The sequence below is a fragment of the Agelaius tricolor genome, unplaced genomic scaffold (genome assembly GCF_023055355.1).
Source record: "Agelaius tricolor isolate 1412-34295 unplaced genomic scaffold, bAgeTri1.0.p SCAF_25, whole genome shotgun sequence".
Lineage (NCBI taxonomy): Eukaryota > Metazoa > Chordata > Aves > Passeriformes > Icteridae > Agelaius > Agelaius tricolor.
In genome coordinates this window covers 3,354,624-3,371,991 of record NW_027269285.1, presented here as the reverse complement: position 1 = coordinate 3,371,991, position 17,368 = coordinate 3,354,624, and the positions used below count along the sequence as shown (strand labels likewise).

At 37.1% G+C, this 17,368-nt stretch overlaps 3 protein-coding genes across 5 annotated transcripts in view; 1 reads left to right on the top strand and 2 right to left on the bottom strand.

The window, feature by feature from the left end:
• Positions 1 to 258: 258 nt before the first annotated feature.
• On the bottom strand, positions 259 to 7,472 carry ASPA (aspartoacylase). 3 transcript variants are annotated; one of them, XM_071447675.1, is made up of 7 exons: positions 7,369 to 7,472; positions 6,510 to 6,757; positions 4,475 to 4,670; positions 3,223 to 3,316; positions 2,657 to 2,764; positions 1,985 to 2,094; positions 259 to 1,462 (listed from the first exon to the last, which is right to left on the bottom strand). In XM_071447675.1, the coding sequence occupies exons 2-7, from the start codon at positions 6,734 to 6,736 to the stop codon at positions 1,250 to 1,252; spliced, it is 948 nt and encodes a 315-aa protein (XP_071303776.1). In that variant the 5' UTR covers positions 6,737 to 6,757; positions 7,369 to 7,472; the 3' UTR covers positions 259 to 1,249. The 3 variants fall into 3 exon arrangements, with proteins under 3 accessions (XP_071303776.1, XP_071303777.1, XP_071303775.1); XM_071447676.1 differs by lacking the exon at positions 7,369 to 7,472 and having other exon boundaries at positions 6,558 to 6,901; XM_071447674.1 differs by lacking the exon at positions 7,369 to 7,472 and having other exon boundaries at positions 6,510 to 6,898.
• A 1,292-nt stretch (positions 7,473 to 8,764) lies between these two features.
• SPATA22 (spermatogenesis associated 22) lies at positions 8,765 to 15,347 on the top strand. The gene is made up of 8 exons (XM_071447513.1): positions 8,765 to 8,768; positions 10,139 to 10,267; positions 10,992 to 11,046; positions 11,179 to 11,274; positions 11,686 to 11,989; positions 12,312 to 12,441; positions 12,779 to 12,876; positions 13,191 to 15,347. The coding sequence occupies exons 1-8, from the start codon at positions 8,765 to 8,767 to the stop codon at positions 13,380 to 13,382; spliced, it is 1,008 nt and encodes a 335-aa protein (XP_071303614.1). The 3' UTR covers positions 13,383 to 15,347.
• The window catches only part of LHFPL7 (LHFPL tetraspan subfamily member 7), a 59,910-nt gene continuing 56,471 nt past the window's right edge, over positions 13,930 to 17,368 (bottom strand). Inside the window, exon 3 of the mRNA XM_071447677.1 lies at positions 13,930 to 17,073. Coding sequence (XP_071303778.1) covers positions 16,847 to 17,073 — 227 coding nt within the window. The 3' untranslated portion in view covers positions 13,930 to 16,846. The remainder of the gene's footprint in view (positions 17,074 to 17,368) is intronic.

Sequence of the window (17,368 nt, the reverse complement as noted above, 5' to 3'; positions counted from 1 at the left end):
CCCCACAAGAAACACAAAAATCCCTACAAGAATATGCTGTGCCCCTCCCAGGCACAAAACCTGTGGGTGAACTCAGGAACCAGCTGGGGGCTGCTCCTAAAAACCCTCCCTGAGGAAATCCCTCCTCGTATGGCCACACAGCTTGGCCACTTCACATCCACCAGGTGCTGTCTCCAGATACTCTGAACAAGGGCTAGAGCAGGTAATTCTGTGCTTTTTATACCATGTTTATTTAAATTAAGGAAATAAAACTTGTCATTCAATCAACATTCTGTCCTTTGCTTTTTTTATTTTATTGCCATAGGAGTTACACAAAGGCAAGGAAAAAATAATATTAAATTTAATAGTAAATGAGGGTGACATCACTTTTCAAAGGTAGAATATAGGAGTTATCTGGATAATTAATGTGTCCTTATGCAAAATTCTTAATGTTAATTACCAACTTGTCAAATATGTAAAAAACAACTTTAGAAAATTAATTAAACCCCCATTTTTTTCTCTTTTTAAGATGTTATGACAGGCTTTGTCTCTACAGATATAGAACAAGTCTCCCCATATGGAATTCTTCTTATTTTCCATTCTGGAATACTCAGGTATGGTTTATGCACTGCTCTTCATCAAAACCAGAATAACTGTCCAAATCTTGCCTTAAATCAGAAGCAGCTTGAATTCATTGTGAAATACACTAAAGTGAAATGTGAAGCTTTTTAGAGTATATTTCTCTGAAATCCTGTTTTTAGCTTATTTTTATGTTTGTAAGTACAAAAACCAAATAAACCCCAAGGCTTCCACTTCAGCACAGTGGGGGTCAGTCACATATGCAGATAATATCATTTATTATACACATCCTCCCCCTGTTTCTCTCTGCCCAGCTTCTCCTTTGTCTCACATTTTCTATGTTTACCTGAGGAATTAATTTAAAGGATTAACATATTGTAAAAAGTGTTGGTTATTGAGGTTTGGGGTTATGAAGTAGAAAAGCTGTAAATTTTGTATGTAATGTAGTAGTGTGGATGAGCTTCTTCATAAAAACTTCACAAAAATATTTATAAATTCTTTGCCTCTATAGGAGTCTATTAGAACAATAAACAGAGTCATAATCAGCATTATGACAATAGATCTCAAAGTGCTCAGCAAGGTTAATTAAATTACAATTTAAAATTAGATTCTGCATTTATGTATCCCACAAGCTACTACTGAATGACCCTGGACTTCACAAGGAAACTCATTTTTTATATGAGAAAAGCTCTTAAGAAGTGCCCTGCTCTGAGACTGACAACCTGAGGTGTTTTGCAGAGAGTTGGATTTTCTCTGTTTTTACAAAAGCTTGCTTCTTTTCATAATATGCAGCTTCATTAATAAATGTTGGATAGACTGTACAGTCCCCCTGATATGGAATTACTTCTCCATCAAGAGTCAAAAATTGAGGATCACCATTCTTCAGTGGCTGCCAGTCTTGATCCTTAAGAAAAGAAATAGAATATATTTACTTTCAGGTTTTTGTATATTTTATGTGATTCTTGAGTTAATGCTAATTATGCAAATTTCTGCAGTTTATGGCAAAAGTTTTTAAAGTAATAGTTTAATCTTAATACCTCATTTTGTGTGTCTGGCCCTCATTTTCAGAATTCACTGGTAAAGTGAACTAGAAGGAAACTGCAGATGCTCACTATTGATTGAAAATTGAAAACAGACACTCATTTTAGACTTAAAAATTAGATTTCTATTTTAAAATATAAACTGTCCTATTATCTTTTTCTTTGTAGTGATTTTAGATTCGGTGATTCCCAAGACAGTTCCTGAAATAATGAATATATGACCTTAGTGAGAGAACTTAACCCTAGGGGAGGTCTAAAATATTCAATAAAATCCTTTGGCAATATTGGCATTTTAAATATTTATTCCTAAAATATACAACAATGTAGCAGAAGCAACACAGGAATAAGTAGAAAATGTCACAAAAGGAAACTATTCTAGAATGTACCTGTAGTTTAGGATGAATTATTGCAATAATTTCTCCATTCTTATTCCTGGGATAATCTACTTTCTCCATTATTTTAAAAACCTCAATTGTGCATGGTGGAAATTCTTTGCCTAGAAAGAATAAATGTAATTTAATGTCAAAATGAAAAACTGCCTGTTAAAAAGAACATTGCATTATTTATTCTCTGCAGAATGGCTCAAATCATCAAGTTGTCCCCTCAAAGGCAAATTGTAGAAAGATGGCCCAGTCATGTACTGGGGCATATGAAGTTCAAGTCTAAATTTGCTACTGAAATGTTACTTTTCACATAAAAAGACCTATTTTGTAGATGAGGAAATCAATGAAAGGTCTGTTTACTAGTGTTGCACAGCACAGTGTGATATCTGTGGTATTTAATCTTTACTATTCCAGCACAATAATGGAAATTCTGACATGCATAACAGTATTATTTTCTTTCTATTTCAATGAACCCCCAATCTACTGACAAAATATACTCTGGAATAATTAAAAACACTTTTGTCAGAGTGTATTTTAGATAGTGCACAGTCTTGACTTTAATTTTTTAATTCTCCCCCCACCTTTTATGTGTTTAACTGTAAAGTGTCATTTTAAAAAAATATTCTCCTAAAATATTCCACTGACATGACACAGGATGCTGTGACCTCTCATTACCTTCATTAAAAAGTTGCACAAAATCAAGGCCATGTTTGACAATCTTCCTCATTTTGTCCAAAACATCAGCTCTAGCAACACCTTGTGGCTGGGGCCCCACCTCGACACCTGTTTGGAGATGAGGGAGATCATTAATGTCACTTAATGTCACCATCACACATCACATGCACAGCAAAAATAAATGTCTGCTGGGCCAGTGTTCAATGTTTAAGAGGGATTGTAAGGCACAGAATGATGTAGGGTTTTAAGGCAAGCAAGTCCTTGTCATATATTATAAATATTTTCTGCAAAAAGTGGGTTAATTGAGTTTAAGGAGTTCTGTGTTATGTAATGATGGTGGAAATCAGAGCTCTTCAGAAGAATGGATGATCACATCCTTTCATTTTGGTAAGTGTTGCCAACCAGGCAGCTCCTGGTGCTCAGAGCACTCTGGGAACACACCTGAAACCAGCCAGATTTCCAAACCATTGCTGCTGGGGTGAAAGAGCCTTTAGCTTCGATATTTACCGACAGGATTTCCAAACCATTGCTGCTGGGGTGAAAGAGCCTTTAGCTTTGATATTTACCGACAGGATGCTTTGCCACAGAGCGAGTTGTTGCATATTTCAGGCTGGGATGTTCAATCAGCAGAGCAGGACAAGGTTCTGGAGCCAAAGCGTTCTGTGGAGATGGTTTAAAAACCTTTGTCATGCAAAAGGCTTTCAAACGTTGTGCCACAAAAGATTCCTGATGCAGAAGTGATTTACACAATGGCTTCAATATGTTGCCTTTATTTCAGGGCCCTCGAGGAAGTAGGACATCTTTAGAAAATGCACAAAGCTGTGTTTGTTGGTGTCTGTCCCATTAAGTGATGCCAGGCAGCTCTGCTGAAGCAGAACTGAGCACAGTTCTAGTCTGGAACTGCCAGCAGAGAAAAAAAAAATCTCCTCAGCATGGTTCCAAAAGGGAGAACTGAAATACCATAAAGCAGATTTCAACTATTTTATTTGGGGTTAGACTCCAGTTCTCTTATGGGGACACAGATTGTGAATTAAGCCTCGTTTTAATCTTTATTGGCATTTTTGCTACTTGAGGCTTCTTTCTTGATGCCTGTCCACCATTACTCTTAATATAATTTTTGTCAAAAGCTTTTTAGATCTTCATATATTTTTATAAGCATTTAAAAAGTATACATGAGATAAGAAAAAAAGTGCTTGAAAAGACCTTGTTTCTAAGGGAAAAAATAAAATTAAAATCCCACATCATTGGCCCAGCCTGGATTCCATCAGTCACTGTCCAGGCCACCAGAATTCAAGCAAATTCTGCTTAAAGCATCACTTCTGCAAAGCTCTAGCAAAACTTATCAGCTTTAGGAACAGCAGAATCAAACAGCTCCTAAAGACACATCACTGATAAGGGAACATTGTCAGTACCTACTTCCATTATTTGTTACATCTCTTCATTTAATGAAATTAATGTTTAACTATTTAGCATGTGTAACCCAAATTTATCCAAGTTCCTGACAGATCAGTGTGAAAGCAGATTAAACTGCATTTATTTTCATAGATGTTACTCTAAGTATTCATCATTGCCCATTAGTCTTAATAATGCTCATTTTAATACATGAAGATATGATGAGTTTAAATCTGAATTACCTGATATTATAATCAAATTAATAGTTGCCTCTGATTAAAAAAAATCATCCTATGAGTAATGAAATATTTTAAACAGTTTTGCAGAAGAAAAAATAGTATATTTAAAGAAACTACAAAATAATATATAGTAATACAACATTACAACTAATAATGTATTTTAATAGTTCATTTAAATTAGTTTTACCTTGATATAATGAACCATTTGAATTGTAAAGTCATCCCTGGAGTTTTCAAGAATAATGGTACCACCCATGTTAGAAGTGGTGTTGTGAAGGTCAAAAATAAGGTCATAGGCATCATCACTACCTTTGGGACCAAATATATGATTGATTTCCTGAGCCCTCCTCACTTCATATGGAATATCTTCCACCACTGGCCTGCTGTTAATATCAGCACAAAGAAATTAGTGAGCTCATTCCATGGCTTTACAGTCAACAAAATATGTATTAGCCTTTTCTTTTTACTTTAAATCCAAAATTGACTGGAGTTGAAATCACCTGTTTAATTACCAGACTTAAAATTGGCTGATTTTTTTGAAGAAATCAAGTATGATTGTCTAGTACTTGTTTTATTATTCTGTGTCTTGTGCAGAAGGGTATTGGAATTATTTAATCAAAGTTTGGCTGGAAAATATTTCTCCTTACATCCCAAAATTTCCCACTAGGCATAAAACTAACTAAAAATTTAGCAACACCATAGAGCACTTCCAAGACTGGATCCCTCTCCTGCTGGAGACCAGATTCAGACATCAGTCCATGATGTTTTGCCTTGGACATCACCCTCAAGGCTTTTTCTAACTTGTTTTATTTCTTATCTTCTCATGATCTGGCCAGATTTTCACAGTCTATTCCTTCTTAAAGCTCAGTGAAGATTTTGCTACCTCCAATCTGTTCCTCCAAAGTTTTAATCCTTGTAATTTCAGGAGACTCTGTGTATCATATAATCCACCTCTCTATTCTTTAGCTCTGCCTTTGAAATTCAACATTTCTTCACATAAAGCTGTTAATTAATACTTTTTTATTGAAGCTAATGAGATTTACACCATTGCTTTCAGTAGCATCAAAATTTCACTCTCCTTTTTCTTATTTTGTAAAATAATTTATAATTTTGAAGGTTCTACACTTAAGGGACCAGAGGCAGGTACTTCAAACACTCAGTAGAGCTGAAATAGGACCAGGCAAATTCGTAGTCTTTACTGAGAAATAGCAGCTAAATATGAAGGAAACCTGCAGGTGTCTTAATCTTGTGTTTTTTTCAAGTGTTCTGTGTTCAAAGCAGTTGAAACCAAACAAAACTACCTTTTTTTTTGTATGTTTTTCCAAAAGAAACAATTATAAGAATGGCCTCAATACTTATGTGCTAACATCTGCTTATCTTAGATGTAATAATCAACAACAAAATTCTAAGATGAAAAGCCAGATGGAAAGAAGTGTAGGATAAGAATAACTGCCTGCAAAATATATTCAGTAAGTATTCCTTTCTGTGATATTCACCTTTGCCATTAAAACTTTTCTGAAACAGAACTACCTGGTGAGCAGCTATACTAATAATGTTTATATAGCAAAGTAAACCTCTGGAATAGATGTCTCAAAAGCACAGAAACATCAAATCCTATTAAAAATGTAAAATCAGTTACTATTTACAGTAATTATAGACAGTACTTCTTTTAAAGTAATGAGTCAGTTAAATTATTCAGGGTTTTGGCTATGCTTTTACCTTAGAATAGATTATTTCTAGCTTCAACTTTTTCTAATTTCAAGTTTTCACCTTTTGCTGTACATAGCTGGAATTAACACACTTCTCTGATTTCTGTGCCATTCTTTCAGATACTCAGATGTCCATGTTTAATTGCTTTTATCTGCTATTTCTTGGAAATAGAATTGTATTCAGAAGAGCTCCCAAACTGAATTGCACAAGACATGAGAAATGATGACTCTGACTCAGAACAGTGGTACTCCAATTCACACAAATGCAGCTCATCTAATACTAATTTAAAATTATGTTTAAGATCATGTGTTGGTTTGAGACTGATTGTACCAGCAATAGAAGTGAGTCTGTTAACACATGCAATTTGTTCTTTTTTTGGGTTAAAGGTCAGTAATTTCAGTTATGTGACTGCACTGTTAAAGTAGCAGGGGAACTTGTGTTCAACATTTTAATCAGGAAAGAATTTTAAAACCCAGAAAAAGCAGAACAACAGAAAGCACAACTGCTCTTACCCAAGGCTCTCGGGGTCAAAAACCCGGTTGAGATCACAGTCAATGTACCTGGTGCCCCTCTCCACAGCCCTGGGGTTGGTGAGGAATGGCTTCACCTGCACTCCTGCCCTCTGGATCTCAGCTCCATGCTGCTGCCAGTGCCTGACCAGCAGCACCCCCGACAATTCATTGCCGTGAGTGCCCCCGAAGAGCCCGACCCGGCTCACCCGGGCACACGGGGAGCTCATGCTCGAGGAAAGCTTTTCTCTCTGAAGGGGGAAAAAAAAATAAATTAAAAATTCTTTCCAGTAGGAGAGTCTTTCTTCTGGTTAGGTCAGACGCAAAAGAAAGTGAGTGGATTTCTCCCAACAGTTCTCAACTCAGTTTTGAGGCGGGATTTTCCAACCTCCCTCCCCAAGGAGCCTCCCCTTCAGTTTCTGTATTTAGTAACATCTCCGAGGCTGTTAATGGCACTGTTCCACAGTCCAAAAGTTAACTCTGGGCAGTCTTTATAATGCATGATCTATAGGGAAATCCTGTGCTAATGAACAGTGGAAAATGCTGGTTTTACACTTAAATATCAGGCATTTTTGCGCTGCAAATAGGTGTAACAGGTATTCTCATGTATGTTTGAAGTTACATAAGTATTATAAAAGGGCAGAATGATTTAAAGTGAGCAAAATCAGCAAAATAAGAATCATAACTTGGCTCTAGTCCAGCACACAATGCTGAAACATCAAGTATTTTCATCTAAAAAAAGCCAAAGAACAGCTAAGGTCCTCAATGCACGTCGTGCCTTTTTGTTTTAGAAATCCTACAAACAGTGATTAGAAGGAACATGAGCTGAAATTACAGTGCAATTTATCCACGACTGACTTACCCAGAGTTCTGGCTCCAGTTCTATCTTGGGATCTGCTAACACAGACCTCTAACACATTGAAACAACTTTGCCAGGGACAGCCCTCTAACTTTTGCAGTCTTTTATTAAAAAGGAAACAGATCTAGACCACGATGGGACAATAGTTCTGTTCCCTCCCCAAAAAACTTTAGTCAGCAACTTTTCTTCAGAAAGGCTTCTGAAGCTTAAGCCAAAGACCAGCTGTAACTTCCATCCTGAGAATCAAAACATTTAGAATAAAAGGACTTATTAACAGAAAAATAAGCTTTATTGCTGTAAATGACAGAAGTATTTGCAATTGGTATATGACTCATGATATAAACATAACAAATATTCGATTGCAAGAGAATAAAGAATGTTTATTGAACAATTCTTTTTTATTAGGATTATACTCCAGTGACTGAGAGAATATTTGGCCAGTGCCTGAAAGGCTTTATATCCCAGGCTGACAGACTGTAGGTCTAGGAAAAGCTGAGCACAGGATTTATCTAAAATAGTTCTGCCAGGAATATAATTTCTACAGAAGTTGCTCTCTATGTTTCGGTTCACACATTCAGATTTTGCTGAAGCTTACAGTGAGTTAATACAGAGAGACTGTTTGCTTAAATACTCAACTGTATTAGTCTGTACTTAGGAGCTGTCAGATATTTAATCAGAACGAGTAATTTATTAAACAAAGCAGTGAAGTTGCATTTTACAGCACTGGACAGTGTGTACTGTCCTTTGACCCCTGTCTCTCTTTAGCGGTGGTGCCAGAATGGGGAGTGACAACACCCAAAAACACAACTCACAATCTGAATCTGGGTTTGTTGAATTTAAACACAGTAGAAGTTTGAAGAGTAAACGGCAAAATGCAAACATGCAGGGCTGGAACATTTAGTTTATCTTTTATTCCTGCTGGCATTGTAATGGTTGTAATTCCTTCCAAAGCACTGAATGAAACACAGAGATGTCTGTGCACTTAATTAACATGCAAGAAGTTTGTCTCCTAAGAGAGTTTTTAGGACAGAGACAGTGAATTTCCAAACATGAGTTTAGGAACTAAACCCATGGAAGCTTCTTTTATCCCTTTAAAGGAGTTCCCATCCAAACCCTTTAACTCCTGGTGTCCCAGGACCTGCCAATTTGGGAATGAATGGAAATTCACTTGGAAACTTTTCACTCTTCAGGGTTAAACACTGGGACCCATCCCTTATTCCTGTGCTTTGCCAATACTCACACTCTGAAAAAGGATGTGGGATATTTAGTTTAGTAAGAATCCGGATTGGTTTGATGTTCTACATACAGATCTTTGGGAGCGCTTCTGAAGGAAAAGATTTACCAAAACAGGACAAGATCCAGTCGTGCCAAGCACTCAGATTTTAGGCAGGATCCAACCATGTGTAAAAGCTGAAGAGACAATCAGAACGAAGAATGCTTTTAGTTTTGTTTACAGCCACGTTTGCGTCCACACACTTCTGCAGATTCAGCTCCTACCCCAGGCTTTCTGAGGGTGACACTACACGGGTTCCTCGGGGGCGGGGGTAATTAATGAAATCTCACTGAGGGGGCGATTAAAGGGTTCTTGTGTCTCCAGCCGGGCGCGGCCGCTCCCTCCGTGCCCTCAGCGGCTGGGAACGGGGCTTCACCTTCCCGCCATTTCCGCACCGCCTGAGGCGCGAGCGCGCGGACGAGTGACCGTTATTTTTGGCGGGCTTCGCCTCAGGGCTTCACCTGAGGGCTGACCCTGAGGGCTGACCCTCAGATCCGTCCCTCACAGCTGAACCGTCAGGGCTGACCCTGAGGGCTGACCCTCAGATCCGTCCCTCACAGCTGAACCGTCAGGGCTGACCCTGAGGGCTGACCCTCAGCTCCGTCCCTCACAGCTGAACGGTCAGGGCTGACCCTGAGGGCTGACCCTCAGCCCCGTCCCTCACGGCTGAACCGTCAGGGCTGACCCTGAGGGCTGACCCTCTGCTCCGTCCCTCACAGCTGAACGGTCAGGGCTGACCCTCAGCCCGGTAAGCGCTGACTCTCAACATGGCCCTGACCCTCAGCGCCACTCCCTCAGGGCCTCGAATATGATTGCATCTTAGGCGTGCACCTGTGGATCTTCTAAATTCACTACAGCTGATTCTGTGTTTTAGGGCTTGTGTTTGAAATTATGCCAGTCGCTGGCGCTGCAGTGTTAAGAGAAACTGCCATAAAATCATGTGAAATTTGGATGTGTTTGCAGCATTAATTATTTTGCTTTGTTTATCTGACTTCCATACAGCAGATTTGGAGAAATCAATACATTGCTGCCTGTTAGGAGTCAGCAAAGAAATGAAAAGGAGTTTAGCTGACACACCGGCTCGGAGCACAGCAGGTACCAGCCCTTCTTACGTGCTCTCCTGTTCACACCTCATTATGCTTTTATAGACACATTAAATGCATTTATGTATGTAGTATCCATACAGGATATTCCGTATTTGGCCCTAAATCCCCATTTCCTGAATGGATTTGAATGGGTTACCTGTTTATTGCAGCACAGGGTGAGATTTTAGATGGATTCAGGGAACTGGTCACTGAGGGAAAGGTTTCATTAAAGGGATTATGTGCAGGACAGAGGGTTGGGAACATAAATTCTGCGAGGGAAGGGCCTTTTATGTGTTTATTAAATGCAATTCCTATGTGTAATGTAAAATAATTAAGTAATTTTATTTACTTGTTTTAAGTATAGGTTGTGTATCCTTTTGCTATTAATATAGCATTACTTAAATTTTAATTTTAGGTTGTCTGCCTGTACCACTGTTCAATCAGAAAAAAAGAACTAGACAGCCCCTCACTTCAAATCCACTTAAAAATGAACCAAGCACTGGTTCTGGGACTCATAGTTATGACTTCTCTCCTTCATCATTCGGTAAATAAGACTTTTTTTTTTTTTACTGCCTCTAAATCCAAATAAATCTTAGCTTACTAATTGTATTCTATGAAATCAGACATTGTCTTTATCAAGAACTATATGCATCCTTTATATCTATTTCTGAAAAGTTCATTATGTAAAAATTGTCCTCCAGGAAATTTCTTTCTCCTCTGTACAATTGAGCTTTTTATACTTCTTGCCTAGAGGAAGTTTGACTCATTGTGTGATGGAGAATGAAGTAGCACTGGCATTTAAATGGAGTCTCTTGAAACTGACCTTTTGTTTTCACTTGATTTCAATCAACATTCAAGTCCTGTGTTACAAGAAGAAACATTTGTAAGATGTCTTTCTTGTAGTTCAGAAAGGAACTTCTGTTCTTCAAATTGGGCTGGAAAGAACGGTGCAGAGCTCTGCTTTTAGTGCTCTCATTATGTTTTACTTGTAATAAAGTTTCAAAGTTTTCCTATAATAAAATCTCTGTTGCTAATAAGTCTAATGTTTGTAACTGAACTATTGTCTAGAGAAGCAACCTACTTGTTAGAAGTTGTCTTATAGTTACAAATATCAAAGGATCACATTTCCCTTATTTCTTTTTTCTTCCTCCTTCCCATATGAGCCTGTTTGTGGGACTTTAAGCAGAATTGGAAGCCTACAAATACTTACTACCTTTTAGTCTTTTCCATTTTTATCAACATTCAGTCCTTTGTCTTTTGAAAATTAGGTTGGGGAGCTGCAAACCCAGAAGTGGATGAACTGCAGAAAGCAGCAAACAGTGGGTATGTAAGAAGCAAGTTATCTGTTGCTTTTTTGATTTTTATTTGGATGTTAATTGTTTCCTGAACAATCCATGTGTGTCTCACAATAAAGCTGCTGCTGTGTCACTGATTCTTTAAACTTGTCTTTGAAAGCCAAACAGAACATCCGATGGCTCCTTCCCTTATGAAACCACCAAATGCATCAAAGTTTAATTTAGCAAATGCTGGGAAAAACGTGTCTGCCTGCAGGTTGGTGAAGCCTTTAATGTCTGTTACCCTTCCTTTTTGTTCTTATGTGAAAATGCATCTCACATTTTCCCATATGCCTGTAGCAGTTAAAGAAACCCTTTTAATCTCACTCTCAGAGGAAACCTTGTTTATTTTATTTTAAAGTTATGAAAATATGTGAATTTTGGGTCAGGAAAGATCTGTTAGACAGGGCAGGACAATAACTGAGCAGGTTTTAAGGTCTGTTGAAGTCAGATAGATTTATGCACAGGTGTAATCACTGCCCTGTACATGGATAAATTTGGTGTAAACTCAAGTGAGTTTGGATATATTTAAAGCTAAATCAACAATTTGTGGATTGCTTTTATATACTTTAATCACATAGCTCAGTATTCCGAAGAGCTACTGTGATACTGAACTGTTGTATTGCAGGAACAGAAATGAATACACTCCTTTAGGTAAAACAGCAAATTCAAGATCTGATAATGGAACTTCTCAGAAGTTTGAGAACTTTCCAAGCAGTTTGAAAACTGTCCAGCAGCAAAACCATCCTGCCAGTCATAACCCATCCCAGCTCATCAAAACAGACACATCCAAAGGAAAGTGGCCAGTGAAACCCAACACTGTGGCAAGAAGTCTGCAGGATCATGGTCCAGCATATAAATTTAACTACAATACTCAGCAAAAGAAAATGAATGAAAACCAATTTGGTTGTGTCCCAGAAGATAAAAGTCAGGTAAAACTTATGGGCAGGGTTAATAGGAAAGACATAATGAAGAAAGGAGTAAAGAAAGAAATCTGGTGGAAGATGATGAGGTTTTCATCAGCCCAAGGTGCCTTAGTAAAACCTGGAGTTTCTTGAAATTTAGAATTGAGATTTTCATACTGTAATAATCTAAAATCCTCAGTAAACTGGCAGGGAGTTTTTTGTATATTCTGAACAAATGCTCTAATTTTACTGTAATTATCACCTATTCAACATAATAAATAAATGCCTGTGTGCCCTTTGAAATTGCAAGTGTGTATGTCTAACTTAAGCTTTTGTCTTCATCTGAAAGGAAATTCCATCATCTCAAGTGAAAACTAAAATAAAGAAGAATTCTTTGCGAATCCTGTCTGCAGTCATTCAGAGTGTGAGGCACTGGAGCCAGTATGCCTATAAGACTGCACTGCTGTTTGAAGTTTTAGGTAAGCATTGTAGATTATAATAATATAATCTGATCATAATGCTAGGGCAACAACAAGTCAGAATTTTGCAATAGCTGAAATACTTAAACCACAAAATGCTGGCATGAACACCATCTAATTTCCCTTCCATTCAGCTCTCAAAGGTGACTGAAACAGGTACAAAATTAACACTTCAGTCATCCTCCAACATCAAGTTTTTCTATCGTGTTTCTTTCCTTTCCTTGTTTTAAGAATAAATTTTCCTGTTTAGCAGGAATCTTCTGTAGACTAATACAGTTTTACAAAATTTTTTAATATAATTAGTCTTGGAATGATTAAGTTTTGCTTAATGGGACAGGCACACTGGATTCTGCAGTCACACCTGGAGCATATGGAGCAAAGAACTTTCTTCTGAGAGATGGAAAGGAGACCCTGCCTTGTGTGTTTTATGAAATTGTGAGTATTCTGTGTCCACACATAACACCACTAGCTCCAGTCCTTTTCAAAGAAAACATAAATTCCCAGAGCAAAAGGCAGACTGAATGTTTTTATCACAATGTTCCAAATTTAGAGCAATAGTTACTACTTAGGCATCCTGAGACTTGTGTTTCAGAAAACCAGGTGAGATTTGGAGTTTAGTTTGTGAGTAGCTGCTAACAGGAGAAAAGCTGGTGTAGAGGTTTTCTGTTGATGCAGCCCTCAGAAGCAGCCACGTGGAGAGCTCTTCTGTCAGGTGATGTAATTGCTGTGTTTGTTGTGCTTTGATGAAGGACCGGGAGCTTCCACGACTCATTAGAGGTCGAGTGCACAGGTGCATGGGAACCTATGATGCAAAAAAGAACATTTTCAAGTGCGTCTCTGTAAGACCAGCAAGTGCTCAAGAACAGAACACTTTCCAAGACTTTGTTAAAATTGCAGATGTTGAGATGACAGCATATGTAAAAACTATGAATGAAATGTAAAAGTCAAAATGGTTGTCCAAACCACCAGATTTAACTGTTACCCATAAAGGCTGGACATGCTACAACATTTACCAAAACTACCACTGAAAATCCAGTTATATAAATATATATATATATATATATATATATAAAATCTGGTTATATAAATATCACTGTGCTGTGTTATCCAGCAAATGCTGTGTTGTGTTCATTGGCTTCCCATTTATGTGTTACCTGATTCGTGTTCTTTTGAAAAAAATAAACAATCAGTATAATACCTGGATAAAATAACAACAGACCCTGAGGCTGTAGGAAGATTCCCAAGGACACAGAGGAAGTAGAAAGGAAAGAATTATTAGAACACAGAACTTCCTTGCCTTGGCCATGGAAATATCTTTCATGACAGATGGACCATGTACATGTTTATGTGCCTTTGCTTCAAACATTACCTTTCATAGGTTATTCCTGCTGTTCCTATTTCCTTTTCCCCTACTTCAGAAGCTTTGTAGCAGATCTCTTGGGAATTGCAAAACAAAAGAGTTGTCAAGAAAATAGCAAACAGTCTGGGGATTTTTAAAATTATTTTATTATACAGTGTTGGCAATTGGAAATTTCACATTTAAAATAATTGAAATATTGTATCCAACAAGTCAAATACAGAAAACAGTTAATATTCTAAAAAGGAGCCAGCTAGTCAACGCAGAAACACAGTAATGGAAAATACAGCTTTTAGTTACACTTAAAAAATTATATATTTAGAATAAAACTTGAACCTGGTCCAGCAAATTGTAACAGGAAAACGCTTTTACACAGTTTAACGTGCAAACAGTCTTTATTGAAAAAAGTGATCTGTCAGTGTGAGCACAGGCATTGCCAGCAGCAGGTGAGATCTAAAGGATGTGCTTTACCAGCTGCTGCAAGGATCACTGGAATTATCACCTCACCTGCACTGTCAGGTGGGCTCAGAGCATGGATGCCTCAAGGAGGGTTTTGCCAGTTGTAGAGGTCATGTACACGTGTTTGATTTATTTAAATATTATAAAAATGTTATAAAATGTTAAAGGAAGCTGCTAATGGAAGCATTAGCTTGACTCATACAAGGTGCAGAATTTTGCAGGATGCAGAGGTTGATGATTGAAGTTGAGCTTTAAGAAGTCAAGGATTTGGTACAGCAGTGTTGTGAATTGGGGGACTCTGCTGTAACAGTAATTTAAAACTGCTTCCAGTTTTGTGATTGATGCTTCCAGTTTTGCACATGTGAAACTTAGGTTAATAAGTAATGACAGGAGTAGGTCCTTTTGTCTACTAGGTATGTTATGGCTGTTAATAAAAATCTAAATTCATTTTTCTTTTCAGGAAGTGTTTCGATCTTTGCAAAAGAAGTTTCTATTTGACACTAACAAATCACTTTTTCTAGTGAAACATTAAGTGAACAGTCGTAAACATTACACAAAACAGAAAAAACCCTACTCAATACAGTTTATACACACTACTCAACATTTTTCAGTTGTTGGGTGATTTTTTTTCTTGACCATATTGATCCTGTCTTGTATAATGGTTCTAGTGTAAAGGCACAGGTTGGTTAGGAAAGAAAAGCCTGCATCTCTGTCTTTCTACTATGTGGTGATTCTTTTCTTTTTGCATGTTGTTTGTTATTCCTCACTTTTCTGACTCTCACATGGAAATTATCAATCTCAGCCATTCATTAAAAAAAAAGTGTAAGACATCACTGAAAAGCACATTAATATACAGAAGTGACTGAAATTTATTCTTCTTACTTTAGGGCATTCCTTCAGCCTATTTTGTTAAATATGTGGAAGATTTGATTTCTCAGTCCCTGTGAGCAAAGGTGCAGAGCACTCATGCTCTCTTAATCCTGCATTGGAATCTGCATTTTCAAAGAACTTGCTAAGTTTATGTGCAGAAATTGCTCTTAGAGTGCATGGAAATGTAAGAACAGGACAATTATTTTGGAAAACAATGCAATGTTCCATTGAAGTTTAGAAGGGGGAGGAATGTAAACAAGACTGCAGAAGTCTTTGATGTGTATTAAAATAACACAGTGATTGTTCTGTTTGCATTTTCTTATACATCCTCAACATGTCTCTGTCTGTCCCTTCATGTACACCTTCCATTAAAAAAAATAAAAATTCAGGAATCACTTGGACTCAGCTAAGTGAAGAATAATAAATTTGATCACCTGGTTTGTGCCAAAATACAAAACTAAGAAGTACACCTCTGAATTAAATATAATCTATGTGATTTTTCTTTTTAATAAATAATAGAAAATAAAAGATGAGAATAGAATTAGAATTAAAATTTTATTTTAAATGAAAAAAAACACAACAGTGGTGTGAGATTAGAACCCAATGTTTCTTTTGCTTAAGGCAATCAAGTGCACTTATTTCAATGCTTGATAATAATGAATTCAGTGCTATTGTGGCAATCAGACCTCACAAAATTTCCATACAGACTAATGAAATATGGCCATTGGTACTTCTGACACAGCATCAGATTTTTGCTGGTCATGTTCAATAGCATTTCACTTCACTTTTTTGTTTTACACTCTGGGCTCTCAATTGCAATGGAAGTACTGGAATTAGTTCATTCTGCCTTGTATTATCACTGCAGATAAGGGCCATTGGGCACAGACATTTTTGTAAACAGAGATTTTTATTTTCAGCCTTAAACAACAAAACCCATAGTCTATAGCTGTCATATTTCAAAACATTTTGTTAAAGTCCAGTTAGAATTATAATTTAAGAAATACTGAGAACAAATTCTTAGGGATTTTTTTTCCTGTTGTTAAAGTATTAAATCATCATGAAGCCTTTGGAAGTAGTTGAAGTTCTCAGAAAAAAAAAGAAATTTCAATTTTACCCAAGACTTCATGAAGATGTCTCTATATCTTGGCAATTAGAGCAGAAGTAAAAGCTGTGCCCAGAATTTACAATATGCAGGTGCTGCTAATATACATAGATTAAAAAGAAACTTTTCTTGTATACAGATTTTTAGCTATCAATCCTAATTTTAGGCTGTGGCTACTCCTAGGTGCTTTTTCACTAATCAAAATAATTGTAACAAAATATCATTATTGATTTTAAAGTTACTGGGTTCATAAAAGTTCTGACATTTCACAATATATCAAAAGTGAATTGAAGCTTTTAAAACTCACAAATTTGAGACACAAAAGAAACTGGGAGGTAGACAGATGTTTTGAGGATAAACTGATTCTTTTTTTGTCTAAGGCAGTATGCCATGATCTGTTTAGAGCAGGGTAAAGCTGCTGATTAATCCTATCTCAATTCCAGAGCGTTGCTGCTCCTGCTTACGGAAGACTTTCAATGCACTTTTGGTCTTTGTCAATCTGACCTTCTCTCCCCATCTCCTCTCCTCTCTTTAGCAACACAGCCAACTGGAAGTGCTTCAAGAATTCTGCCATTAGTGTAGACAGGAATGTTCTGTTCTTAAACAGTAATCAAATACTATAAAATAGTAGGTATTGGAGTTGGAGATATGTGCTCTTTTGGTGCATATTTTGCAAAGAATGGTAAAAAGACAGACAACATGACCCCAACAATTGCCAGCATGTACCCCCATCCAATCTGGCAGTCTCCTGCATAGTAGATGTCTGAGTTCTCACAGAATCTCTTCACAGTAGCAGAGTTGAAACCAAAAGGGTAAACCAAAAGCCCAGAAGCCATTATGAACACTAGAGAGGAGAAAAAAAAATCACACCAGTTATTATCAAGCATTAATTCCTTTGGATAAAAGGAATCCTAATTTTAGAAAGGCAAATATATATTATATTAAAATCAATGGGAAAAGGCATAGCTTATAAAACCCCCTTGTGATTGGCAGATTCTCCTCCTTTTCATAATTACCTCTTGTGAACAGCAGTGGTGTGACAAGGCTGCAAGTTGGGATTTTTTTCATGAGAACTCTTGCCATTAAATAACTTCAGAAACGCTGTGATCCAATTTATGTAGCCATGTAAAAAGTAAGGT

Bases quoted from the DNA above. Each gene is read 5' to 3' on its own strand.
- SPATA22 (XM_071447513.1), top strand. The intron at 11,047-11,178 runs GTATGTAAGAAG...TGTCTTTGAAAG, and splicing joins CAGAAAGCAGCAAACAGTGG to CCAAACAGAACATCCGATGG. The intron at 12,877-13,190 runs GTGAGTATTCTG...GCTTTGATGAAG, and splicing joins CTTGTGTGTTTTATGAAATT to GACCGGGAGCTTCCACGACT.
- ASPA (XM_071447675.1), bottom strand. From the start codon at position 6,736: ATGAGCTCCCCGTGTGCCCGGGTGAGCCGGGTCGGGCTCTTCGGGGGC. The intron at 2,765-3,222 runs GTAAATATCAAA...ATCTCCAAACAG, and splicing joins TGTGGCAAAGCATCCTGTCG to GTGTCGAGGTGGGGCCCCAG. The intron at 1,463-1,984 runs GTACATTCTAGA...TCTTTTCTTAAG, and splicing joins TAATTCATCCTAAACTACAG to GATCAAGACTGGCAGCCACT.